The 23,982-nt window shown below is 50.8% G+C and overlaps 2 protein-coding genes across 2 annotated transcripts in view; both read right to left on the bottom strand.

Moving 5' to 3' along the window:
- Positions 1 to 9,625: 9,625 nt before the first annotated feature.
- On the bottom strand, positions 9,626 to 18,587 carry PSMG1 (proteasome assembly chaperone 1). Its single transcript, XM_045852544.1, has 7 exons — positions 18,443 to 18,587; positions 16,873 to 16,979; positions 15,803 to 15,954; positions 14,037 to 14,099; positions 11,661 to 11,859; positions 10,521 to 10,657; positions 9,626 to 9,831 (listed from the first exon to the last, which is right to left on the bottom strand). The coding sequence occupies exons 1-7, from the start codon at positions 18,577 to 18,579 to the stop codon at positions 9,757 to 9,759; spliced, it is 870 nt and encodes a 289-aa protein (XP_045708500.1). The 5' UTR covers positions 18,580 to 18,587; the 3' UTR covers positions 9,626 to 9,756.
- Positions 18,588 to 18,937: 350 nt separating this feature from the next.
- BRWD1 (bromodomain and WD repeat domain containing 1) overlaps positions 18,938 to 23,982 on the bottom strand; it is a 106,374-nt gene continuing 101,329 nt past the window's right edge. The window contains exon 42 of the mRNA XM_045852455.1: positions 18,938 to 23,039. Within this exon, the coding sequence (XP_045708411.1) occupies positions 22,681 to 23,039 (359 nt within the window). The 3' untranslated portion in view covers positions 18,938 to 22,680. The remainder of the gene's footprint in view (positions 23,040 to 23,982) is intronic.

Genomic DNA, 23,982 nt, shown 5'->3' with positions numbered 1-23,982 from the left:
TATGGAAACCATCGAGGGGCGAGGACCTGGGCGTCTGGAGACGCGGCCCGGTGGGGGGCTGCGCAATTAACCAAAGCAGGGGCCTCGTTAACGTGCCGCCCCGACCGCGGGCGCAGAGCCGGGGCTGCCGGAGCGGGTAAACCGCTGGGCGTCCCAGCCACTGCGTTAGGTAGGACGCCTGGAAAGGGGGGCCGCGGGAAATCCCGCTGTTCGAGCCTCAGCCCACGTCACCCTCTACCAAGAGACTCGCTCAGACCGGCGCTGGGGAGGATGTGCCGGGGCCTGACGCCGGGTGGGGTGGGGGCCGGAGTTCGGAGCAGATGTGGGCGGAGCAGCAGGAATGGGTCGCAGGTGCTGGGAGAACCCTCAGCGGCCCCAGCAACCACGTGCGCCTCGAGGAGACGGAGGCAGCCCCCGAAACACTCAACATAGTACGCAGCTGCCTTTCCACACCGGTGGGCTCCCCCACTTCGATGCCTTCTCGAGAACAGAAGCTCCCGGACCTGAAGAACGTGAGCCCCTCCGGGCCGAAGGTTCCAGCACTGCCCACCAAGAGCGGCATCTTCCAGGACAGGGCCCCTTTTTTATCGCCGGTAAGAACGAGCTCAAGTTGCATAAAACCTGCCAGAGAAAAAAAAATCTTTGGCAATATTTCTTCAAGCAGTCCACAGACATCTTTAGCGGTCTGATGCATATAGATTCCTCTGGTATGTTTTTAATTGCTTCGGGGTCCTTGGACAAGGAAGAACAAAGAGTGTTATTGATACAGGTAAGTCTTCAGACGGAGCAGGTTGTGAAGGAGTCTCACCTGCCCAGCAAAGAATCTCTGTGGGGCAACACTGCCCCCTTGTGGCCAATGTTTGCTTAACTATTTCCGTAAAATCGTCTCTAGACACCGGCTCCTGGTTGTACAAGTTTCAGGGAGGGGCCACGGCCTTTAACGCTGTTGTACTCCCTTCCGGCAGGTGTGGTACCACTTCTACGTGAGGGTCGTTGGGTTCAAGGACACTGTCATCGCGTGTGCACCATGCAGATGGCTGGGGGACTTCAGAAAATGTGGCTGCTGGTGTGGAGAAGGCCTCACTTCCATCCTGGCTGTTTGTTGTTTGGTTTTTTGTTTTTTTTTCTTAACCTTCCCCAAGAATAGGTGAACTGCAAACACCCGAGGGAGGTAGAGTGCAGATTCCTTCCAGCCCACACAACCTTCCTCCCAGATTTTTTGCAGTAACAAGAGACGGCTGCTCAGAACACTCCGGGTGACTTCCAGGACCGTCTCCAAAGAGAGTTTCCCTGTGGTCACTTTTCCCGTTTATGGTGTGTGCGTGTTGGCCCTGTCCCATGTCACCCCTAATACCCATATTCACCGGGCAGTTACCTGATCAGGTAACGGGCACTCACTACACACCTACTGTATGCCAAGTGTCGCTAGGGCCCCGAGCCCTCACTCCCCAGCCGAGGCGTCCATCAGCCACATCCCTGGGAGATACAGGACTGCAGCCGCCCCCCACCCCCCCGCACCCCCTGCTGACAAGACCCCCCACAAGGTTTGCATTAGAGTTGGAGACGCTCTGGCCGGCGTCAGAAGTGAGGGCCGTCAGCCTCACCCAGAGGGCGTGTTCAAACACCTGTTCAAACGCCGGGCCCACCGAGTATCTGCCTCCATGAGTCCGAGGTGAGCCGCCCGCAACCTGCCATGTCTACCGAGTCCGGGTGACGCCAGTCTGGCCACCACACTGGGTCCCAACCTGGGCTGCACGCCAGCGTTACTGGGGGTCGCAAACAATGCCGACACCTGCGTCCTGTCCCCAGAAACACCGCAGCGTGCGTGGCGTGTGGTCTGGGCACTGAGCATGTGAAAAATCTCCCAGGGGGTTCCCAGGGGCAGCACGGCTGGGAACCGCCGCCCTCAGGGGAGCAAAGGGAGAAATCAGAAATCCTCTCTCGTCGAGTCTTGCTGAGCTTTGTGATTATTTGATGAAAAGACGTTGATGCGTGGGAAGGACTCGCCAGGAGCCCACACATATCCTCCTTGAGAGAGGACACGGAAGAAGGCCTTGACGATGGAGGGCACTGTGGTGTCTGCCCAGCAGGGCAGGAGGGAGGGGTGGGGGGAGAGAAGGGAGGAAGGAAGGGAGGAGGGCAGGGAGGAGGGAAGGAGAGGGGGAGCAAGGGGTTCGCTGGGCTTCAGGGAGGCTCCTGAGAGGTCCCGGAGGCCTGGGGCAGCGAGCTGCCTGCCCTCAGGGGAGCTTGTACGTCCTGGGTTGCAGTGACCCTGAGAAAAGTCAAAGCTGTGTCCACAGCTTTGTGAGCTGGCAGATGTCCTCGGGTGCCCCTGGTGTGCTCCTGGAGCCAGGGTGTGATGGGCAAGGTTTGTTTTCCCGCCCAGAGCCTGCAGCAAATAAACGCATAAATCGATAAATAAATAAATGCCCAGCACCACGTCACTAAAAACCACAAGGTTTCCCTGCAGTGCCGGGAGGGGTCACGAGGACAGGGGCCGAGGGACAGGACCACCGGGCGGAAACGGCCGAGCGGGAAGCGGGAAGGCCCGGCCCCGCCCACCGTCCACCATGGTCGGAGAGTCCAGCCCGCGCCGCTCTGTGTGCGTCCACACAAAGGACGAAAAAAGTGCCGAGTGATCATTTGGGGCTTACAATTGGGCTTTAGCGAACGGGCAGCTTTCAAACAGGGAATCCACAAATACGGCGAACAGAGGCTGCCCTTTCTGCAGCGGCCCCGTGAACGCCGTGGATGACACCTGCGCGCCCAGGGCGGGGCCTCTGCAGGTCCGACCCACGTTCATCGGGTGAACTCCGCACTGACCGCACCTCCAGGGGACGGAGACTGTGTCACCCATCGCTGCCTCCCGGCCCCTGGAAGTCAGTCCAAGCGGAGCGGCGGCCGGAGGGAGAAGAGCGATCGGGCTCCCAGTTAGACCGTTAACGCGGCTCTCGATGAAGACGGAACAGTGGATGAGATGCGCGGACACGAGTGCCCGCTCTGAAGGGAGATCCACGCCGGACGCGTTTGAAAACGAAACGGTGTGGGTCATTTTTACAATTCGCTGGTTTGGGTTTTTTTTTTTCCTAAGTGTAAAAGCAGTTCATGTTCACTGTTTAAAAAAAGATTTTTTTTTAAGTAAAAAGCAGAAAACTATGCAATCCCCACCACCTAGAAACAATTATAGCTAAACTGTAAGCACATAGACTGCCGCTGCTGGTCGGCCCACAGTTCTTCGCGCTTTGTTTTCCGCGTGGATCCCTGCGCCCTGCGCCGCTCCAGCCCCCGCTGCCCAGCGCCGCGGAGAGCGGGCTGGGAGGCCAGGAGCCAGTCCCGCTCGGGCTGGGCTCAGACAGACGGACGGACGGAAATACAGGGTCGGTCCGGGCTGATCCTTCCACCCCAGAGACATGAGAGGGTACTGAGTGAGGAAGAGCGTACACGTTGTTGGGGTCCCAGTGCCCACCCGGCCTAAAGCCAGGGCCAGGCGGAGGCTGAGACGCAGGTTGCCAGCATCTCAGGGCAGACGGGCCTTCCCGAAGCAGAAGCGGCGCCCAGCCACGCGGCCCCGCCCAGAATTTGTACTAGTCACGTGCACGAGTGAGTGGCAAAAGAAACAGGGGCCCTCAATGTGGGAACGGAAGACATCCCTGACCCCGCCCCCGCAGTGTCACCGAACGCCCCGAAACAGCCCACATGGTCTCTGGACACCCAGCAGGCAGGACACTGTCCAAAGCGCTCCTGCCTGGCTGCGGGGGGGCCCCAACGGGACAGAGAACGTGGAGCGGGGGCCACGTGCACAGACAAGGGCTAGTAAAGGCGGTCGTGCGCCCTCCAGGTGTGGCACCCTCCCCAGGCCCCGCCCTGGCCCCGCCCTGGCCCCGCCCCCGGCGTGGAGACACACCCCAGGGAAAGGGCCGTCTCTGAACTGGCGGCCATTTAGTTTCTGTGGCTGGTGGCACGTGGGCCCACAAGAGAAATGACAATCCAATTACAGAAAAGTCAAGAACTCGGATAGCTGCTGGAGTCTGGATGCTGAGATTGGCACCTGGTATTTACATATATGTGTATGTACATAGTATGTATATATGTGTCTTTGACAGGGAACAGGGTCGTGTGTGTGTGACCTTTATCCCTGTCAGAGATGCCTCACACTCACACGGTGTGTTCTGGTGTTTCTAACCCCTACTCTAACCTCTAACTAAACTCATGATGACCCTGAACGGCTGTAGCCCACATTCTGCCTCCAGTTGTGGGGAACCACCTGGCCTCTCCCCGATCTCCACGCTGTGCTGGCTTCTGGCTTCAGGGCCCGAACGCTCTCTCACCGCAGAGAATTCTTACCTGTGCGGGCTGCACGGCAGGCAGGTCCTCCAGGCGACTCTTCACCCCCCGACGTTTACACACGTGTTTGCCCCACCCGTGAGCTCCCCAAAATGCAGACTGAGCGTGGCCTGCGCCCTCGGAGGTCTCCTCCAGTGGCGGTGTCTGCACAGAGGGTCCCAGCCCCAGTGAACGGATGGTCCCACGGGCCGCTGGGCCCTGCGGAAGTCCAGAGACAAACAGATGGCCTGGGGCGAGCAGCGGGGCGGGGGTGGGGGGGTGCTGTCAGAGCTGGGTCTGAAGAAAGGGGAGCTAAGGTGAGCAAGATCAGTGAGATGCGGACCATGCAGGAGCCCGGGTGGGGGTCAGGTATTTGGAGTTTATCTGATGAGCGACAGGGAGGAGTCGAGGGAGAAGTCGCAAGCTCACCTGGTGAGTGTCCTGTGCAGCCTGAAGAGAAGTGGGCTGGAGGAAGCAGAGGCACCGGGACTGGTGGAAAGACCGAGGTGGCGATGAAGTGAGCCTTCTGCTTACCCGAGACCTGATGGTCTCCAAGGAGCAGAGCTCGAGGCTCCTCTGAGAAAAGGCGGCAGAGGGTTTATTTAGGAGGAGCTGGGCCAGTGAGCTGGGAGACAGAGCTTGCATCCTGTTCCCACGCGGAGGATTCCAGGAGGGCCAGGGGCGCAGGGACGGTGCGGCCACATCAGACAGCTTCAGGACTGAAGGGAGGTTGGGAGTTTTACAACTGGGGAGAGTTACAGCATGTCCGAGGATGGAAATACAGAATTTCAGGGAGAAAAACGGGATGAAGACTCAGTCAGAACTCTAAGCAGATCATTAGTCTAAAAGCAGACATGCTTCTGCAGTCATAAATAACATTTAAAAGTTTTTAAACAGAACGGACTTCGTCTCTTAAAAGGCCAAACACTTCTGTGAACTTGCAGTAATAATCACATGGTGTTTTTTTACCCATTTCTCTGGGCGCCTTTCAAGTTCCCTGCGGCCATGGGGACTCAGATGTAAATCACTCCATTTCCTTTGAAATAAATACACTCGGAGCTATTTTGGTATCGGTCATGTTTAATGCTGGGTTTACAACGTATAGACATGAATATATGAGCAATCTCACATTTTAATATTAAGAGATTGAGCAGGCGGCCAAGTTATTAGCATGTGGTTGAAGCCCAGCGTTCCAGCCGTCGGAGCACACGCAGCGGAATTTCTGAGTCACCGCCAGGCGAGCTCAGCAGTCTGGCGGCCACATGGCAGCCGCGACGAGGGCTGTGTGGTTGTAAACATCAAAGGCCCTCACGTGACCCTGCGGAGACCCCCACTGCTGAGAGCACTCATAGGACAAGACCACTGTGCAGAACTCAGTGTCCAGTCGAGACAAGGACCGGAGGTGCCCAGAGCCTGGCCTGGCCCGGGGACCCTGTGACGGGCCTGCGCCTCGTGGACAGGACAGGCCGGGCCTCAGGGGCCTCGGCCCAGGCCCAGCACCTCTTGAAGTTGGCAGCTTTCTGGAATCAGAGAGAAACCCAACCTCTTCTGAGGTGAGCCCTGAAACCGGCCTGGACCGCCAGGCCTGAGGGTGGGGTTCGCGTTGGCTGAGCCGGCTGGCACCAAGAAGGGCCACGGGGCCTGTGGACCCAGGCCTTGCGGGCCACGCCGTCTGGATGCCGCCCCGAGGCCGCGGGGTGCGTGCCCTGGGACGGCCGGCCTGGCACGTGGCTGCCGCTGGCAGGGCGTCACCAGGCGTAGGCGCGGGCGCAGGAGCTGGCGTTCCCCCAAGACAGGCCTGCAAACACGGCTTTGCTGCGTGAGCCCAGTGCTGAGGCCAGCGCTGCTGTTTCCAGGGCACCTTCCCCTCAGCAGACACCTGCACAGGTGTGCAGCCTGACCTGCTTTGAGCCAGGGCCCGCACGACCTCCGACTGCCTTCGCGGCAGGACTGGCGTCCAGGACCTGGGCCCTGGCTCCGCCGGGCCTCCTGCCCACGGCTCTCAAACTGGCACTGGAGGACACCGGTTCCCGACGGAGACTTTTGAATCCAGAGGAGGGAGTGAGCGCCAGGAGAGCCAGGCCCGGAGCTGGAGCAAGCACACCCTGCACAGGAGCCTGGGACGGGGACACGTGGGCGGAGCTGGGAGACGCCACAGCTCAACGCCTTGGCCCAGCGTCTGTCTGGCCCGGCCGCGGGCTGCGGCTCCGCCCACAGGTCCTCTCGGGATGCAGAGCTGCTGCGGCCAGGCCCCTGGTTCTCCTGGGCCGACTCCCTCCCTGCCTGGCCGAGCCCACCCCCGTGGTGGCCGCCGGGTGTCCGGTCCTCTGGGTGGTTCCGGCGGTGAGGCCCGGAAGCGGGCACCGCCCCTCGGGCAGGGCAGGGCGGGCCAGGCCAGCGCCCCGCGGGGCTCCCTGGGGCCCCCTGCTGGCTGTCGTGTGTAAGACAGACAGGCTCTGCCTAGGCCTGCGTCAAGGACAGTGGGGCCAAAACTATTGAACGACTGACGTTAGTGTGTTTTGTGCCTTTGCTGCGTGTCAGACTAGCTTTGTACCAGTTTGCATCCCCAACCTCAAGTGATGTGAATGATATACCTGTTGGTACTATGAAAGCTTGATTTGTACACTGTACTAAACGTGCTAAAAATTAGTACTAACAATTAGAACGGAAACTACCACTTTTTAAAAAATGACATGAAGTGACAAACACAAACTTGTCCGGGCAACGTCGAGCGCACTGGGGAACTCGGGCGGGAGGGGACGAAATGCGGCGACCACCGTGGCAATGAGGATGCAGGGAGAGGGGGTCTGTTTAGCGCACTGTTCATCCTTCTGAGTGGGCAACGCAGACACCCCTGGCTTCTTCAGTTATCCTTCACACAAGTACCTACACTGAACCAGCTTCTCAGAAAATCTCTCCCGTCCCCTGTCTCCCGTGGGTGTGTGGCAGCGAACCCAGACAGCACAGGCGCACCGGCAGGGAACTCAGGATTGCCTTGGTGGGGCCGGTGATCGAGGAGCAAAGTGACGTGACTTCCACCTCCGCTCCTCTCCTTCCCAAAGGCATGGACAAGGAGCAGCTCTGCCTGGGCTCTCGCTGGAGATCAGATGTAATTTGCAGAGAGAATGCCGAGAAGAGACTTCTGTTCCCGGTTGTAATAGTGTGAGTGGCAGCAGATAGTTCTTAAACAGGCCACCAGATAGGGGCGGGTGACATTTTTCATATTCAGAAATGGTGGCGGTGGTCCTGGGTGGCTTGGTTGGTGGGAGTGGCACCCTGTGCACCAAAAGGTTGCAGGTTTGATCCCCAATCAAGGGCTCATACCTAGGTTGTGGGGTTGATCCCCAGTTAGGGCACATACGAGAGGCAACTGAACGATGTCTCTCCCTCTCAAATCAATTTAAAAAAAAAAAAGAACACGGAGTAGGCTGTAATTCGATACATAGGAAGCCCACAGTTTTTAAGGATATTATATCACAGGCACTCATCTATCCGTGGATAAGAAAGCTACTTAGCTGCTACTCAAGATCAAGAACTAGGCGTGGCACGCGATGAACAAGGCCTAGACTGGCGGGGCTCTGCCCGAGGACACGGGCTGGACCCCAGCGAGGAACACTGCTCGCTCCCAGAGCAGACCGCGGGCCCGGCCCCACGTGTCCAGGGGCGTCTCAGAGCTGGCAGACCGTGTGTCCTGGTCTTTGCCTCTCACGTGGAAGTAGTGCTCGCAGACGGCCTGTGCCGGCCTCACCACCGTGCACTCGTGTGTCGAGCTCGACTTGTCTGTGTACTTTGCAGAAGCCTCTGCAGGAGAGGCACCTAGATGACCGGCCCCTGCACTGCACGTCTGAGGTAACCAGGTACGACTCCGGGGGCCTGGGACGCGTGTGTGCGCACCTGGCAGGGATAGGGGAGCGCAGTGACTGTGGTGGGGGGGGCAGATGCAGGCAGACTGGTTGTGTTAATGGCCAGCCCCGATTTGTCACGCCACCCCCCCCAATTCAAACCTTCTGGTGGTGCCGCCCCCCGTGCCGCCTCTACACGTGACAGTATGGAGACTACAGCAACCTCGAGACAAGGCTTGAAGGGGCGCTTGCACACTCCCGCCCCCTCTTCTGCTCCTCAGCAACCAGCAGAAACGCCTGGGCAGGCCTGCTGGGCGGACAAGAGCCACTCGGGGAAGACGGCTGGATATCGCCGGGCCGGGCCACCCTAGACCAGCCAGGCCACAGCCAACTCGCGTCCGAGACGTGACTGCAAGCTCGGGGGCAGAGACTGCTGCGCGTGGCGTGGACTGGCAGGGGCGCCCCTCCAACCTACAGGCTCGCGAGAAATGGCGGCGGCTGCTTTCAGCCTCCAAGGTCAAGTGTGGGCACCGGGCAGTAACAGCTGACGGACAAGGTAGGTCACCGTTTTGTTCTCACCTGCCTGGAGACTTTGGCCTTAAAAATCACTGTGTCTCGAGCTTTACGTCTTTTCGTTTTCACAAACTGACGTCACCTCCAGGGGGGCTGCAAACACGTTTCCAAACGGATACGTGCTTTTTTTTTCTGCAACAAGGAAAACACCTCACTTTCTATCACCAAGACACACTCATACCATGCTCACACTCCACTCCTGGAAGGAGGCCAAGGAGTCAGCACACAGTGTCTCCCACTCCAACCAACCAGTCAACCCGCTAAAATGCGGACTGCGTGCGTGGGTAAGATGTGTAGATCTGTGATTCCATAACTAGAAGGATAAGAAGGATAAGAAGGATAGGCAGCATTCATCAACGGCCCGACTGTGAAACTCATTTTCACAGACGCACGTCAGCCTGTGGTTCGGGGAAGCGGCGGGGTGACCGCAGGGCCTGACTAGGTCTCGTCCTGACGACAGGGCCCTCGCTGCGGCTGCGCCCAGGAGGCCGCAGAGAGCCCCGGGCAGGGCTGGGGGGAGAGGCTCGCTGGCAGGTGATCCCGAAGTGACGGCGCCACGTTCCTCCTCTTTCAGTAGGAGACACGTGTAACGGCTACCTCGCCGTCCATGTTCATCCACAAAGCCAACACACTGGCGAACTCCTGGCCAGGAACCCTCCCTTCACTAGGGTCTCCAGCAGCTCACCAACCTTCAGGTGGCACAGAGAACTTCCACGCCAGATTAACTATGCTCTGCCACGTTAGCACGACCGGTAGCTTTTGGAAATTTTAGCTGTATTACCTCAAAATATTCAGAGAGAACAATACTCCCACCTAGTGGATAAAGAAAAAGTCTGCTTACTGCAGCCGTGGACAGCACCACCATAAAAAAGGAACTGTAACTACAATGACTTTAATATCAATTTATTCTGTTATTAACACCCTCCAAACGCCCCCTGGAGGAAAAGGAACCTAATGGAACAGTGCAGCTGGCCCCAAGGAAGGGACAGGTGACACCGGTGGGGTCACGTGTCTGGGGTCACGTGTAAATGTTACTCTGGATCTCGTCTGACGTCACCAGTCCCTTCAGGATCTCCGTGCTCTGGGGAATGTTCTGAAAGGAGAGAGGAACGGCGTTAACACAGTGAGACTGCAAGTTCAGCGAGACCCCAGGCAGCCGATGGCCGGCTGGACAGGCGCCGTGGCTCGCCCCTGCTTCCCAGCACACAGACAAGCAGGCCACACACCTACGCGTGTCCTTCCGTCGTCCAACCCTGGCTGCGGACTGGCCGTCGAAAGCCTTTAGGCAGACACCACGCACTAGCCCGGCCCCCCTCTCCTCGTGAGCGCTGACTTCCCTCTGCAGCCCAGGGCCTCGCTCATCACCCTCCTCGGGGCTCCCAGACTCACCCACTCCCGGGCTCCCAGTGCTGCCCTCGGCACACAGCCACCCACTGGGATCCATCCACCCATCTTTCAAATCCAGCTGCAGTGCCACTGTCCCCAAGGGACCTCGCCCTCCCTAGGCTGCCGCGCAACAGCGCCCTCTGTCGGCGGGACAGTCACCTGCGCCCCGAAGGCCCCAGCTGACCTACCACAGCACCGAAACCCGGGTTGCGGGGACATCTACAAGACAGGTGCCGGAGCAAGTCCAACCGCCAGGTGAGGAAGCTTCGTTGTGTGGCAAAAGAATCTCTAAGTAGTACTTAGGTTTTAAACTGACACCATACATTTATGGCTGTTCTTATGTGTGCTCACTATAACAACTCAGCTATTAAGTTCATGAGTTAAATAAAACCTTACCTTAACCAAACCTTTGAAGCTTCGGGAAGAAAGTACGGGCTTAAAAGCTTCCATCGTGACCAGGTCTAACTTCATCACGTCCGTGTAACACAGGTACAGGACGGCAGGGAGCTTCCACACTTGACAGTAACTCAAAACTGAATACGTGAGAAAAAGCGTTTCAGTTTTCCATTGCAGAATTTCAACTTAAACACCTGAAGTGAAGGCTGCTTTTAAAAAACAGTTGTCTCCGTGGCCTCCTTTAATCAAAGCATTTACTGCCATTTTGCATTAATTCTAACGCACATTTTCTTTCCAAGCCAATTATTTTCTTAGGTATTCCCCTGACTTTGCGAGTACTGGGCTTTTTAAATTTGGTTTGCAATTTCAGTTTACATTCAACAGTATTTTATATTAGTTTCAGGTATACGAAATAGGCAAATATTGTTTATTTTGCACTTCCTGAACACACTGAGATATACCTTGAGGAGCTACAGGATTAAAATTTTCCTGACTATAATAAAAAAAGTAAATTAAACATAAATAACATATGAAGCATAATACAAACTACTGAACTACTTACTCTATTAAACTTAACATTTAAAGGGAAAAACCCTTTTGTTTATTAACAAATAAGAACTTATTATACATAGTAACAGGAACTACTGAAAAGTGACAATCTAATTTTGATGTGATATGAATAACAGAAACAAAACATATTACTACGGAGATTCAGTATCTGAAACCTGCCATTCTGAGTATTAAAACCTACCTCACCACCTCTTTATGCGATTCACATCTGACGCCGGCTCACGGGAGTTACCGAGACCGAGAAGGAACAGAGCGGCAACTCTGAAGGGCAGCAGTCAGGAAGCCTGAGCGGACCTCACATGACTGCGTCTGGGAGTTTTTAAACTCAGACCAGAGAGGGCGGGCCGGCAACGGCAGGGAGTGCATGTAAACCGCAACGCACTAGCAACCACTAGCAAACGCCCTTAAACAGAGCTCTACCGGTCGCTCGGAAGCCTACATGATTTTGTTAACGGATGTCACCCCACTAAACCCAGTAGGAAAGAGAAAAGGAAAGATCTCTGGCATCCAGGTGACCACTGCCACGAAGCAGTGACAGGCCCTGACGAGAGCGTGACAAGCGGGCGCCACCTGCCGCAGGGAGGTCGTGCACGATGTTCGGCTGCTCCAGCAGCGGGCAGCACGGGGGCTCCTTGAGCGCCTGCGTCTTCAGGGCCCTCAGGAAGGGACAGCGGAGGCTGCTGGGAGACTCCGAGGCCTTATAGTCGGTGACGTGCCGACTCGTGAGGACAGTGACTTCCATGTTCTTCTTCGGGCAAGAGCCAAACACCTGACACGAAATCGAGAGCAGGTTACAACAGGCACACGTGACTCTGGCTGAGGGACCCCCAGGCCAACTCCCTGCCGGCGAACTAGGGCCAGCGCCGCCCACCCAGGGGCGCTGCAGGCTCGGGCAGTGAATCCGGAGCAAAGACGGCCGGGGCGGCCGTCCCAGCAGCCAGCAGCCAGCAGCGCCATCCCGAGTGAGTGACGCGTCCCCGACTGCGGGCCCCATCAGCCGGCCCGTCCACTCCCTCCCCCACCACCAGTGCCTGCAAACGAGTCTTCCTAAAAATCAAATTTAAATGAAATTTTGAAGAATTTAAAGCAGTCCCCCCTCATCCGGAGTTTTGCTCTCTGAGGTTTTGCTTTCCGTGGTTTCGGTTACCCGTGGTCAACCATGTTTTGAAAATATATGAAAAATCCCAGAAATAAGCAAATCATACGTTTCAAAGTCACGCCGTTCCGTGGGGTGTGATGAAACCCCACGCCATCCCACCCCGAACGTGAGTTGCCCTGTCGCCCGGGCAACGGCGCCGTGCCCGGCACCTGTGGCCGAGCAGCCGTCTCCCTTCCCAGACCCACTGCTGGGGCACCGCTGCTCCATTTCGCTGCAGTTGTTCTGTTTTGTCACTAGCGGTTACTCTCTCTGTTTGCAAGGTAAACGTCCTCGCAGGCCGGAAACCCCGCCTGCAGGAGGGCCACTGCACGCCGCGACTGCAGGCAGGCGCGCTTCCAGAGCTCTGACAACACTGTCCTCCCAAGTGTGCGCCTGACGGCCTTCCAAGGGTGCTGCCAGCTCTTAAAAATCTATGACAGTGTCAGCAAAAAAAAAGCAGCTATTTTTTAAAGAAAACAGATTTTAGGCCATTGCACCTTGTTTGAAAATATTTTGTGAAGAGAAAGAAATGGCTATTTCAAATAACGAAAGCAGCGAAGATTTTATGGTATATCATAAATGATTTGCAGGACTCATTTCCTCGTACAGCTTTGTAAATAAACACCAGGACAGCTGCCACTGTGCACCCCTGCTACGGTGCCCGTCCCGTTTGAGACGCAACACGTTCACGGGCCTAATTCACACCTGCCCTGTGACACTCGCGGTCCGGACCCACAACGCGGCGCCGCCGGGCTGTGCGGGGTCTCAGCGCTGTGGGGCCCACGTGAACCAAACGGTAAAGGGGCCCAACGATTGTCCCCAGGGAAAAAAATATTAACTAAAAATTGTTGTTTTAGAAATGTGTAATTGCACATTTTTTAAAGTCTAGAAAAGTACTTACATGGTACAAAAATAAAAAGATATTTCTTCTTACTAAGCATTGTACATAAACTTAAAATAAAAATTATTACAGCTGTGATATCCCTCGGAAATACAAATAGGTACATGAATATAAAACGTATATAATTATCAAAAGATTCAGACCTTCTTAAACAATCCTTCAATTAATAAAATGCATTTAATAACTTTTAATGAGTGTTTCTAAGTATGCCAATCTAGTTTAAAATGAGACTACATCACATTTCTTATTTCTAATTAACTGTAATACCTATAGAAAATATACCTAAGATTTAAGCTGAAATGCTGCTAAGATGCACATAATAGGTCTACTTCATTTAAAAATAATATTGCCCATAACTGCCAAGATTATGATTATTCTCTAAAATTCCTAGCTAATTTCTGCACTGAGAAATCTGTATTATTCGGCACACGCCATGTGCGTAATCTCCCACGACAGGAAGCCCCGCGGATGCACCATAACGCTGAGGAAAACGGTGCAACAGTACGTTGGAGCCGGGCTGGCCGAGAGCCAATCCCCGGCCCCCATCCCCACACAGCTTCAGGTCCGCGGTTTCCACCCTGGCCGTGACCCTGCTCTGCTTCACGCGCGCAGCTTGTACTTCTTTCAAATAAAGTAATAAAGCGGAAGGGAAGGACTAATTCAACTCCCGTTTTATGCCTCTCCGCCCTACAATTAGCACAATGCTAATTCTGTTTGTTAAATAAGTCCTTCTATTCTTTATATGCTCTAACAAATTTCAACAATATTTTTAAGGAAAAAAACAAAAACAAGTACTTGCCCCACTGCACTGTCTGACCATGAAGGTTTAAGTGCAGAGACACTGACGCAGAACTACCCGCCCCCTGCCACCCAGGCCCTCCCCGCCCGCCGCCCACGTCCCTCTCACCTTCTCCAGCCACTGGTACTGCTGGTCCTCAGCCACGTAGCAACTGCACTGACAAAGGAAAACCTGAAAAACCAAAGTCCGAGTTTCTGTATGGTCAAACCAATTTTATACGCAGCCCAGACTGTCACCAGATACACATCATGTATGTCCTGATACAACACCTAGCTAACACTTATTCTCCTGAACTTGCCACTGGCCTGTTTTTTTTAACGTTTAAGAATCAAGCCACTACTGGCAATTTTAATGGCCAGAATAAAGTGCCCACGGCCAGAGCTGGCACACGAGACGCTGAAGACACGTCCGCCAGGATCCACTTCAGCCCTGCTGCCCTCTGAGGGCCACACGCCCTCAGAAGACCAGACCCACCGCCAGGAGCCTGCGGGCACCGCAGGTGCTGGCGCGGTGACGGGGAGGCCGGAGGGACCCCACCCCAGTGGCACCCTGCAGCGCCGCCGATGCCTGTGAAGACGGTGTTAGTTTAGGAACCAAGTCCCAGGCCGCACGCTCAGGTGAAATAACCGGCAGTGCCACGAGGCCACAAAAGGATGACTATATGGATGCTCTCCCACGGTACTACCCACAGAAGGCGGCCGTGTCTCCTGGTAAGCTCTGCCAGGTGCACCGCCTGCACAAGGCAAGCCCGAGGGGGAAAGGGGCCACAGGACAGGGGGGAACAGGAAGACTGCACAGATATTTAGCTGCACGCAGAGGGTTCTGCTTACTCAAGATATCTAACCAAAATGGCACACCTAGACACAGGAACAGAAATTTCTCCTACTCGCCTCTCACTATCTAAAGTGAAACCCCTGCACTAAGGATCAGATACAGAACATGCTTAGTTTCCTGCTTCACTCCTTATAAACACTGGATATTTTATAAAAATCCTCATGAAACTTCAGTAACTTCAGAGTACGTGCTACAGAAACAAACTCTAAGTACTATAAAATCAAACTCTACGGCTGGTTTTTCGGGCTAACACTGGCTCCTGACCTTCCAAAATAAGCAACACTGTGCATTAGGGAATGACTGACGGCCCCCGCTGTGACTCCCCTTGCGGCCTTGTGCGCGTGTCCAGCGGGTGTGGGACGGAACTCTGTCGGGCCGCAGACGGGGAGACACCTCGCCTGCGGGGCCAGCCCCCTGCCTAACCTGCCGCCCACACTGCCCAGCACACCGCGGTCTCCGAATGAGCCCAAGAGGAGGAGGAGGAGGAGGAGGAGGACAAACACAAGCCCAAGAAGTCGCGCAGCATCCGCTGCACAGCGCCTGTCCGACGTAAGAAATCGGGACACGCTGGGGTAGGATGCAAGTCTGACGTCAGCGGGACTGCACTGAGAATGCGCACGGCGTTCGTGTGCCCGGCACGCATTAACTGCGTTTCTGGCGTGCACCAGGTGCTGGCCAGACACCGCGTTATACAGAGGTGAAGCAGGATCCCTGCTTTCCCAGAATGAATACATTTTTGCACGTTCGGAGTCACCGACCAAAATGCTTTTTTGAATAAGGGCAACATTTTAAATATCTAGTGTTTATGGTTTCTTTCTAACAAAGTTACATCAGAATTTCCTAACAACTTTACCGACACAATGTATATGCCCCCGTGAATATTTATACAAACAACGAAGTGGTTTATATAACTCCCACTGCCTACAGGCAGAATTCCTCAGGCCAAAAGCACACACAGAGGAACGTGGCATTCCAAGGACCACGACATGAATGAGGCCCACACAACTGCTTCTTAAACAGACGAGACAGGTCCCACATACCGAGGGGTTTGATTTCAGGTGATAAAACACACAGAAAGCCTCTGAGGGGGAGAGATGTGCAGTGCCTGTTGTTCTACACCACTCATTCCAGAGTTTAGCACAGCCAACTTCTTCCCAGGCTCCCGAATTCATGACAAATGATGACAAAAATGCTGTAAAAACAATTGACGCAAGTTAGTGTTCAGTTCTGCAAGCGGCATTCTCTATTTGATAAAAAATAAGGTCACTCAAGTTACTGCAGAATTCTAGAGCTGAAGGAGCCACTCCAGGCCACTGACCTCACACCACCATTCTGCAGAAAAGGAAACTGAGGCCTTAAGGAGTCAAAGGCCACGCCGAGTACAGACAGTATCACAGACCCAGCAGGTGACAAGGTTTACTGACACACTCTGCGATGCTCTCACGATGCAATACTTACCTGGAAAAGCGTAGGCCAGGAGAACCTTACATACACGACTCAGTACTTACTTAGCCTGCACTGGTTTTGCAAGCACTGAGGCTACCTGACAGAACAAAGGGTCCTCCTGGAGTCCCTAAAATCACACGGGTTTGTGCTCTTGCACGTGTACACCGTTCTAGCCAAATCCTGCACCGTTCTCACTCCAACTTCTCAAACGGATTCATTTACATAAAGACTTTAGAACTTAAGTACTCAAAGATAGTGATTAGTTGTTTTTAGAGTTACCGTTATGTTCTTAAAGAAACATTTAAGAAAAGTTCAAACACAGGTAAGAACCTTTGCTACAAGGGGGCCATGTACGTGTACTACCTCTGCTCCTCCAAGTCTGGCCAAAACAGGCCCTCGAACTTAAGGAATTCTGGACACCGGACACAACAGAACCAATTCCTTGAGTTTGTAAGTTCCTAAAGCCAAGAATGTTTCCTTTAAATCTTATTTTTTTAAGTTTATGAAAAAGTGCTACGTGAACAATGGCAGATTTACCCAATACAAAGTTACTCTACTATAGCTTATTCTTAAAAAAAAAAAATTAAAATCTTTTATGATGGAAAGAAGTAACTTGAGATTTTATTCTTTCAACAAACGTCTAGTCTAATGCACTTCCACTCACCTACTGCATTATTTCCCACCGCAAGGATAAACCTGGAGCAAGGATATTTTTCCAGCAGAGAGACTTCCAAGGATGTTTTTGTTTGTCTTCGATGGAGCCGCACCTCCCTAACACAAGACACGAAAGACAAAATTAATTTAAATATAAATGGTACCTTACTATGATAAAAAGAATACTTACTATAATTTTGTATTAAGTAAAATATAAACTTTGATTTTATCAAGAACATAATTATAATCTTCAGGAAACAACAGAACCAGGTGATGATAACTAACAGAAAAAACCATTCGATACAAAGTTCCCAGAGAATTCCACAACAGAGATCAGGCTGCCACCTAACCCACCAACCAATCAACCTTAGCTTCCCCCAAAGCGGGATGACCCAACGGGACACAGCAAGCCGTAAGGAACACCGGCCACCACCTTTGAAGCATTCTCGCCAGCAAAATATTGAACCTGAATCAGGACAAGCCTCTAGAAGGAACTTCCATTTACAGGAAATGCAGGTGAGGGAAACACGTTCAAGGGCACCAAGAGGAAGCAATCAGACAAATCCAGACTGTGTGGGTCATCCCACAGGACAGCCAGGCTCTCAGCAAGGGAGAAAAAGGAGGGGCGCTGCTCCGAATGAAAACAAGCTGAGAAGACAAAACATCTACATGTAACATGTGGGCCTTGTTGGGACTCTGATTTATACAAATGCACCGTCAAATGTCATATCAGAGGCAGCCAGCCAGATTTGACCATGGACTGGCTATTAAACAGTATAAAAAATTATTAATATTGTAGTGTCGCAGGTTCGATTCCCAGCCAGGGTACATGCCTGGGTTGCAGGCCATGACACCCAGCAACTGCACATTGGTGTTTCTCTCTCTATCTCCCTCCCTTCCCTCTCTAAAAATAAATAAATAAAAACTAAAAAAAAAATACTAATATTGTTAGGGTTGACAATATCTTGTGGAAGAGAATGCCCATAGCATTTGCGATGAATTCTGGAAAAGGTTCAGGTCGGGGAAAGCCCATGGTTCTGGAACTCACGGGAGACAAGGGTGCCAAAATCTTCATTTCGTTCTTTCCTCTAATTTTCGTGCGTTTGGAAATAATACTTTAAAAAAAAAAAACACCACCTGCCACTGACACACAATGCTAACTGAAATGTGGGGCGGAGAATAAAAGTTCTAAGAGCGTTGTCTCATGTTTAATGAACCAAATACACGACAACGTATATGGGGCACGAAGAGATATATAGCACTGCAGCCCTGGAAAAAGTTCAAGGCGGCAAGAAACCCCCTAAATCAAAGCTAACGGAAGTCTTGCAGACCGCCCCTTTGAACAACACGTGAGTCCAACCAGCCCAGCGAAACTGCAGCAGGCCACCCCGAGCCCACCTCCACCCAACGCCCCAGGAGCTGGTTTTGCCAGACCCTCCGACGACTTCCCGCGCCCGAGGGCAGAGCAGGGCCGGGAATCAGCGGCCGCAGCCAGCGTCCCGCGAACCTATCCCGCTCCCGCGACAGCCCGGGACCGCGGTCCCAAAGGCGCCGCTAGGTCCCCGCGCCCAGGACCTCACCTCTTCCGTGCCAACTGCCGCCGGACCTCCCTGTCTTCGGGCGTCTCCGTTCTCTCCTCGTCTTCTTCCTCCTCGTCCTCCGTCCTGGTTCGGCATGGCGCCTTAACCACCTCACCGAAGAACGTGGCCGCCATCATCCCCCTCCCACCCGCCCCGCCTAACAGCGGTGTCACGGACCGCGCAGGCGCCCCCCGCGCCCCGCCCCTTCCCGCCAACCAACCCTGAGAGCAGCCCAGAGTATCGCCACGCCCCTGAGCCCTGCCCTTGTTCACTGCCACGCCCCCTACGCTGCCTCCGCGCACGCGCCCCACCCCCTTCCAACACCTACCGCGCACGCGCCGCGGGACTCTAGGGTCAAGCAAAATCGGGGCGTCTTGTCCCCCCTCAGGACCCTTGCGGGGAGACCGAAAGATCGGATGACTGCGGGCTGGAGAGGAGGAGTCCAGAGGCGGACGCGGGGCTGCGCCTCCTGTCCCGACAGGTAACTGGCCGGGAAAGGGAAGGGCTCGGCCGTCCCCTCTCCCTTCTGTAGTGCTCCGAAGAAGCGGACCCCTGTACCTTTCCCTCCCGCGCTCGGTTTCCGTTTTCCTGCTCCGTTAGGAGAGAAACTGGTTGAGCTTTAGTTTATTAGTCACCCTGCTCCAAACCGCGATCGATCCCAGGTAGGTGTCGGCCCGGGCCCGGCGCGTCCAAGGGACGGGAGGCAGTGGGCGGATGGCAGGGCAGGAAGAAACACAGTGCTTCGTGGTGTTGTAAAAATGAGGCCTTTACTCTGGCAGTAGGAATTCACATTTCAAAACATGATGGTCGTCAAGCTGATCGAAAAGACTTTATGAGACTGCAAAAATATTAGCTTTTTTAAAACTTGGCCATTTCTAATACAAAGTTTACTTCCGCTTTAAATAGCCTTTCACTAGTAAGCAAAGTAAGTGTTCCATTGGTTCTCTTTAAAATGTGCTGGAAGACAAAGTTCACAGAGCACTATTCCAAACAGGAGGGGAAAAAAGGACAACTGTACCACATAGTTCAAATACAAATGAAAATATCCGGAATTGCAATGGAAAATTAAAGAAATTACCTAAATTTAGCGGCACTGAAACTAGATGGCGTTGCTTACATTTTGTAACCCTGTCAATAGGTCACCACGAAGTTAAGTACTAATTTGGGGTTTCGTAAAGCCTCTTAATAAAAAAAAAAAAAAAATCCCAGAAAGGTGCTAGAAACATCTCGTTTTAAGATGTGGAGAAACAATGATCAACAAAACCATTTACATAAAACCGACATTTAGCAATTTTACACATTACTGCAAAATTTAAGACTGGGCTTAGAAGCAAAATTTGAACCCTTAAGTAGAAACATTAAGACCCAAATTGCTATCCTGTAAGAGCTTAGGAAACTTTAGGGGAAGTTAGAGAGCTAGAATATACAAGATTACCAATATGTTTTAAAATTGCACTAAGATTCCTGGGTTAATTGGTTTTATGGAATGACTGAATTGCAGAATAAAAAACTTTGGGTATTAGTTTGTCTTAGTCCTTTTGCTGAACAAAATAATGTCATTTTTTTTACCATTAAGATCCTCAACTTGATTTCACAATGATGAAGAAATCATTTCTGGAAAGCTGATTATAATTATAGAGTAATAATACATTTGGCCATGATTAAGATTCTGCACACATTTTAGCAAGAGCGTTTTACAAAAATGTTAAGTTTTAAACAAAAGCTTATTTCATACAGTTACAATAAGTTTAAGCCAAGCACTTAAAAAAAGGCAAATATATGTTCAAATTAAATACTAAACCAGAGGAGTTCCATTATGAAAGAAGGCTGATGATACAATCTCAAATACTGACAGAATTTAACCCCAACAGAGCAAATTACAAATTCAAAAGTGAAATTCTTTCATGACACTGAAATTGTCAAAAAATTCTGCATAAAATAATCTTAACTGAGCTCTAGCTGGTGTGGCTCACTGGACTGCCTGCGGGCCTGTGAACTGAATGGTTGCAGGTAAGATTCCCAGTCAGGGCACATGCCTGGGTTTCAGGCCAGGTCCCCATTTGGCCCACCATTTGAGAGCCAAATGATCAACGTTTCCCTCCCTTACTAAGAATAAATAAATAGAATCTTAACTGAGATTCAGATATTTTCATTTTGTGGTATTTGTTGATGATATACCCAATAAATATAAATGTAGGACTGGAAATAGATTTAATTAGAGATCAAAAATCAAACCCCATGCACCTAAAAATATCATTTGTTAGGAATTCTCCCCTTCCTCAACTGCACTAGTTAACAAGATACTAGTAGCAGTATTTCACATGAAAATATACTATGAACAGAGCAAAGGACATGAACTGTAGGGTAGAAGTATTCTGTCTTACACTAAGAAAAAACAAAAAAGCCTTTTTTTAAGCAGACATGCAACCACAAACAAATTTCTCAAATAATCTAGACACTTGGCCAATCTGTATAGCCATAAAATACGCATTGTGTTAGTCTTTTAATGAAAAAGGAGTAGAAACCCTTAGGTTTCCATGTTTTACTTTTTCAGATTTAAACATGCAAATCATATATTAATATTCATCGATGTTTAAGTAGGAAAACAACAATTCAGCTTTCCAGTATTATGTTCTATATTAAGATTTGACAGTGCATTCGTTTAATCTGGTGACTTTAATTTCAACAACTACCTATGAACAAATTAAACATCATTTCAAAAAAATTCTTTATAGTAACAAAACCAGATTTTCTAATCCTAGTGAAGGCCACCATGAAATAGCCCAGACACACTGCCTTTCAAGTTTGTTGTGATAAGATTCTAATAAATTCTCTCCAAGTTTCCATAAAGTTCTAACTTTTAAGCTGCTGTAGAGAAACATAAGAGGACATCACTGAATCATCTAAAAATATGCCTGTTTTGATCTTAATCTATACTTTATTTTCTAACTGATTAAAACTAAGACCGGCCTCATCATGAGACACATTTTGGCATCTCTGTAAATGCTGCTGCCTGAAAGTAAAAATGAAGACACGAAGTTGTGATAGTCACATTCATGGCTTTCGTAGAAAAATATATATTCCCTGAATAGTCATACCAAGTGGTCATCATTCAATATGAATTCCAATATTATGAACAAAATAAGACATTAATGGATTTTCTGTTTCCAACACTACTTCAGAACTCGATTATTAAAGCCCACATCACTGAACCCTCATGTCCTAAAGTTGTTTTGATGTTGGAGTTGTGCCTTACCCAGACTACACCTTGCTGAATTATTTGTTTCACTCAAAAGTCAAATAGGCTCAATGGCACTGCTTGAAATGTGCCTACCTTTTATTTAATAATGACACCATCCATAGTCGTAGTGGGCTGAGTTTTTATTCTCTAATGCAAAACCCTTAAAATTAGCAGGTTGAGATTTTGAGTGTCTTTCATTCCTTTAGGTTTTTCCTATAGTCCCTCTACACTTCCCATTAGAGTGGGCCCTCCATCTCCAAGGGTTCCACATGCACTATTTGTGGGGAAGTCACATTGGTGCTGACATGTACTATGTGGTTAGGCCAACTGTAGTTGCTTTGTACTGAATATACTTTTTTTGTCATTAGTCCTTAAACAATACAGTGTGACAACTATTTACATAGCATTTGCACTGTATTAGATACTGTAAGTAACGTAGAGATGATTTAAAATATATGGGAGGATGTACGTTATATGCAAAGAGGTTATAGCAAATGTACGTTATATGCAAAGAGGTTATAGCAAAGACTTCCCCGTTTTATAGAAGGAACTTGAGCATGTGTAGATTTTGGGGGGTCCTGGAACTAACTCCGCCCCTGGGATACAGAGGGATGACTGTATTTTCTCCTTCTAAGGAGTCAAGAAATTTCTCCAAGGTCCTTCCTTTCGGAAGAGGAATAATCTTAGGAGAGGCCATTAGTCTTTTCTTTGCACCTCTGCAACTACCAGCTTCACAAATCTATTTGCTCCCCAGAATCCTTTGTAGTTTGAGTCTGTACGAGGCTTGCTGGGAGGAAGGAGCCTTCCCAGGACCCACCTTGACTCTCTGGATTATGGCTTTCAGAAAATTCCTCAAAAGGTACCAACAAGGGATTAACTTTAGAGCTAAGAGTAAAATGCAACTGCCGGTTTACTTGTGGCCCCGGATGGTTTTTCTGTTCCATTTCTACGTTTTCATACACACTAACTACTGTGCTTTTGCTTTCCAGGATCTGATCTAAAACAAAAGCATTCTGCTATTAGTATCTTCTAGCTCTTTTTCACTTTCAGAATTTATACTTGTATCATCCTCTTTATAAACATTCAGTAACTTTTTCTTAGCCGCAGCAGAAGCATTTCGATGGGGCAGTTTTCTGCTACTCTTCCTAATCCAGACATTTTCTGGTCCTGAAATCGCTTCCTTTAGATTACTCATTATCTTTATTTTATTTGCAGCAACAGTAGCACATCTGCGGGGAACTCTCTCAGGCACCATTTTTGCTTTCAGAGTGTCACTAGGCATCTGCACTGCATCCTTCTGATTATGCAAACATGTTCTCATTTTTGTATTGGGTTTTCTGTCTCTAGGAACAGATTCTGAAAAATGAGTGAAAGTTCGTGTAAATGCAAAAATCTTGTAACACAAGATTTTACTATTTACATTCCACAACAATACATTCCTAAACAATAAACTGTAAAACCAGTCACACTGCTAAATAAAATACGTAAGTGATCAATATGTTTTTGACATTGATATAACCTTTCATTTCATTATCTACAAAAGGAAGTCTATTCAAGAAGCTAAGTTCCCTTCACCTAGCATATTTTATAATCTGTAAGGACAACAGGCACTAAAAACAGTAGCAGACTTGTAAGAATGGTGTTAAGTATCATAAAACGTCATGAAGCCATTTACCAGAAATCTCAATTTTAAAATAGGACCACTTACAGGTTTTACAGTTTTGGTATCATTTCCAGTGCTCTGGGTTGAACTACTTTAACATACTCAATAGTTCTGTGATTTTCCTAGAACCTAAACGAGGAGGAGAGGCCATCACGGCATGACGACACAGCAGCAGCTGTCTTCCAGGATCCTTGTTAAGGTTTTAACTGGAATGTGGACCAGTACTTCCTTTGGTTCCCCCACCCCCCCACAAAAAAATTAAATTGGTTAACTAGTAGATAGAAAGGAATTGTATATTGAAATGTAGTTTTAATCCCAGATTCACTTTTTCCAAATATTTGCGCATTTTACATAACTGGAATTGTTGAACCCTAGCGTCATTATTCAAACAGTTTCTGAGCTAGGGATGCGCCAGGCACAGGGAGGATCCGCATAAAGGTTCAAGAACTAATTCTACCTGTGTAAGCACAGCTGCCAGAAAGAGCTAAGCAGTGCCGAGTGCTGTGAGGACATATTCTAGAAACTGAACCTCCGGCGAGGGGCAGGGAAGGCTGCCTCCGCGGAAGTGTCCTTGCAGCCAGGAGCTAGGAGGGGAAGAGAGCCCCCCGATAAAGGTAGAACAGAGAGCGTTCGGGG

The sequence above is a fragment of the Phyllostomus hastatus genome, unplaced genomic scaffold, assembly GCF_019186645.2.
Source record: "Phyllostomus hastatus isolate PE091 unplaced genomic scaffold, TTU_PhHast_1.1 phas_contig_948, whole genome shotgun sequence".
Lineage (NCBI taxonomy): Eukaryota > Metazoa > Chordata > Mammalia > Chiroptera > Phyllostomidae > Phyllostomus > Phyllostomus hastatus.
The sequence above is the reverse complement of the archived record's forward strand: the minus strand, read 5'-3'. Positions and strand labels throughout refer to the sequence as shown.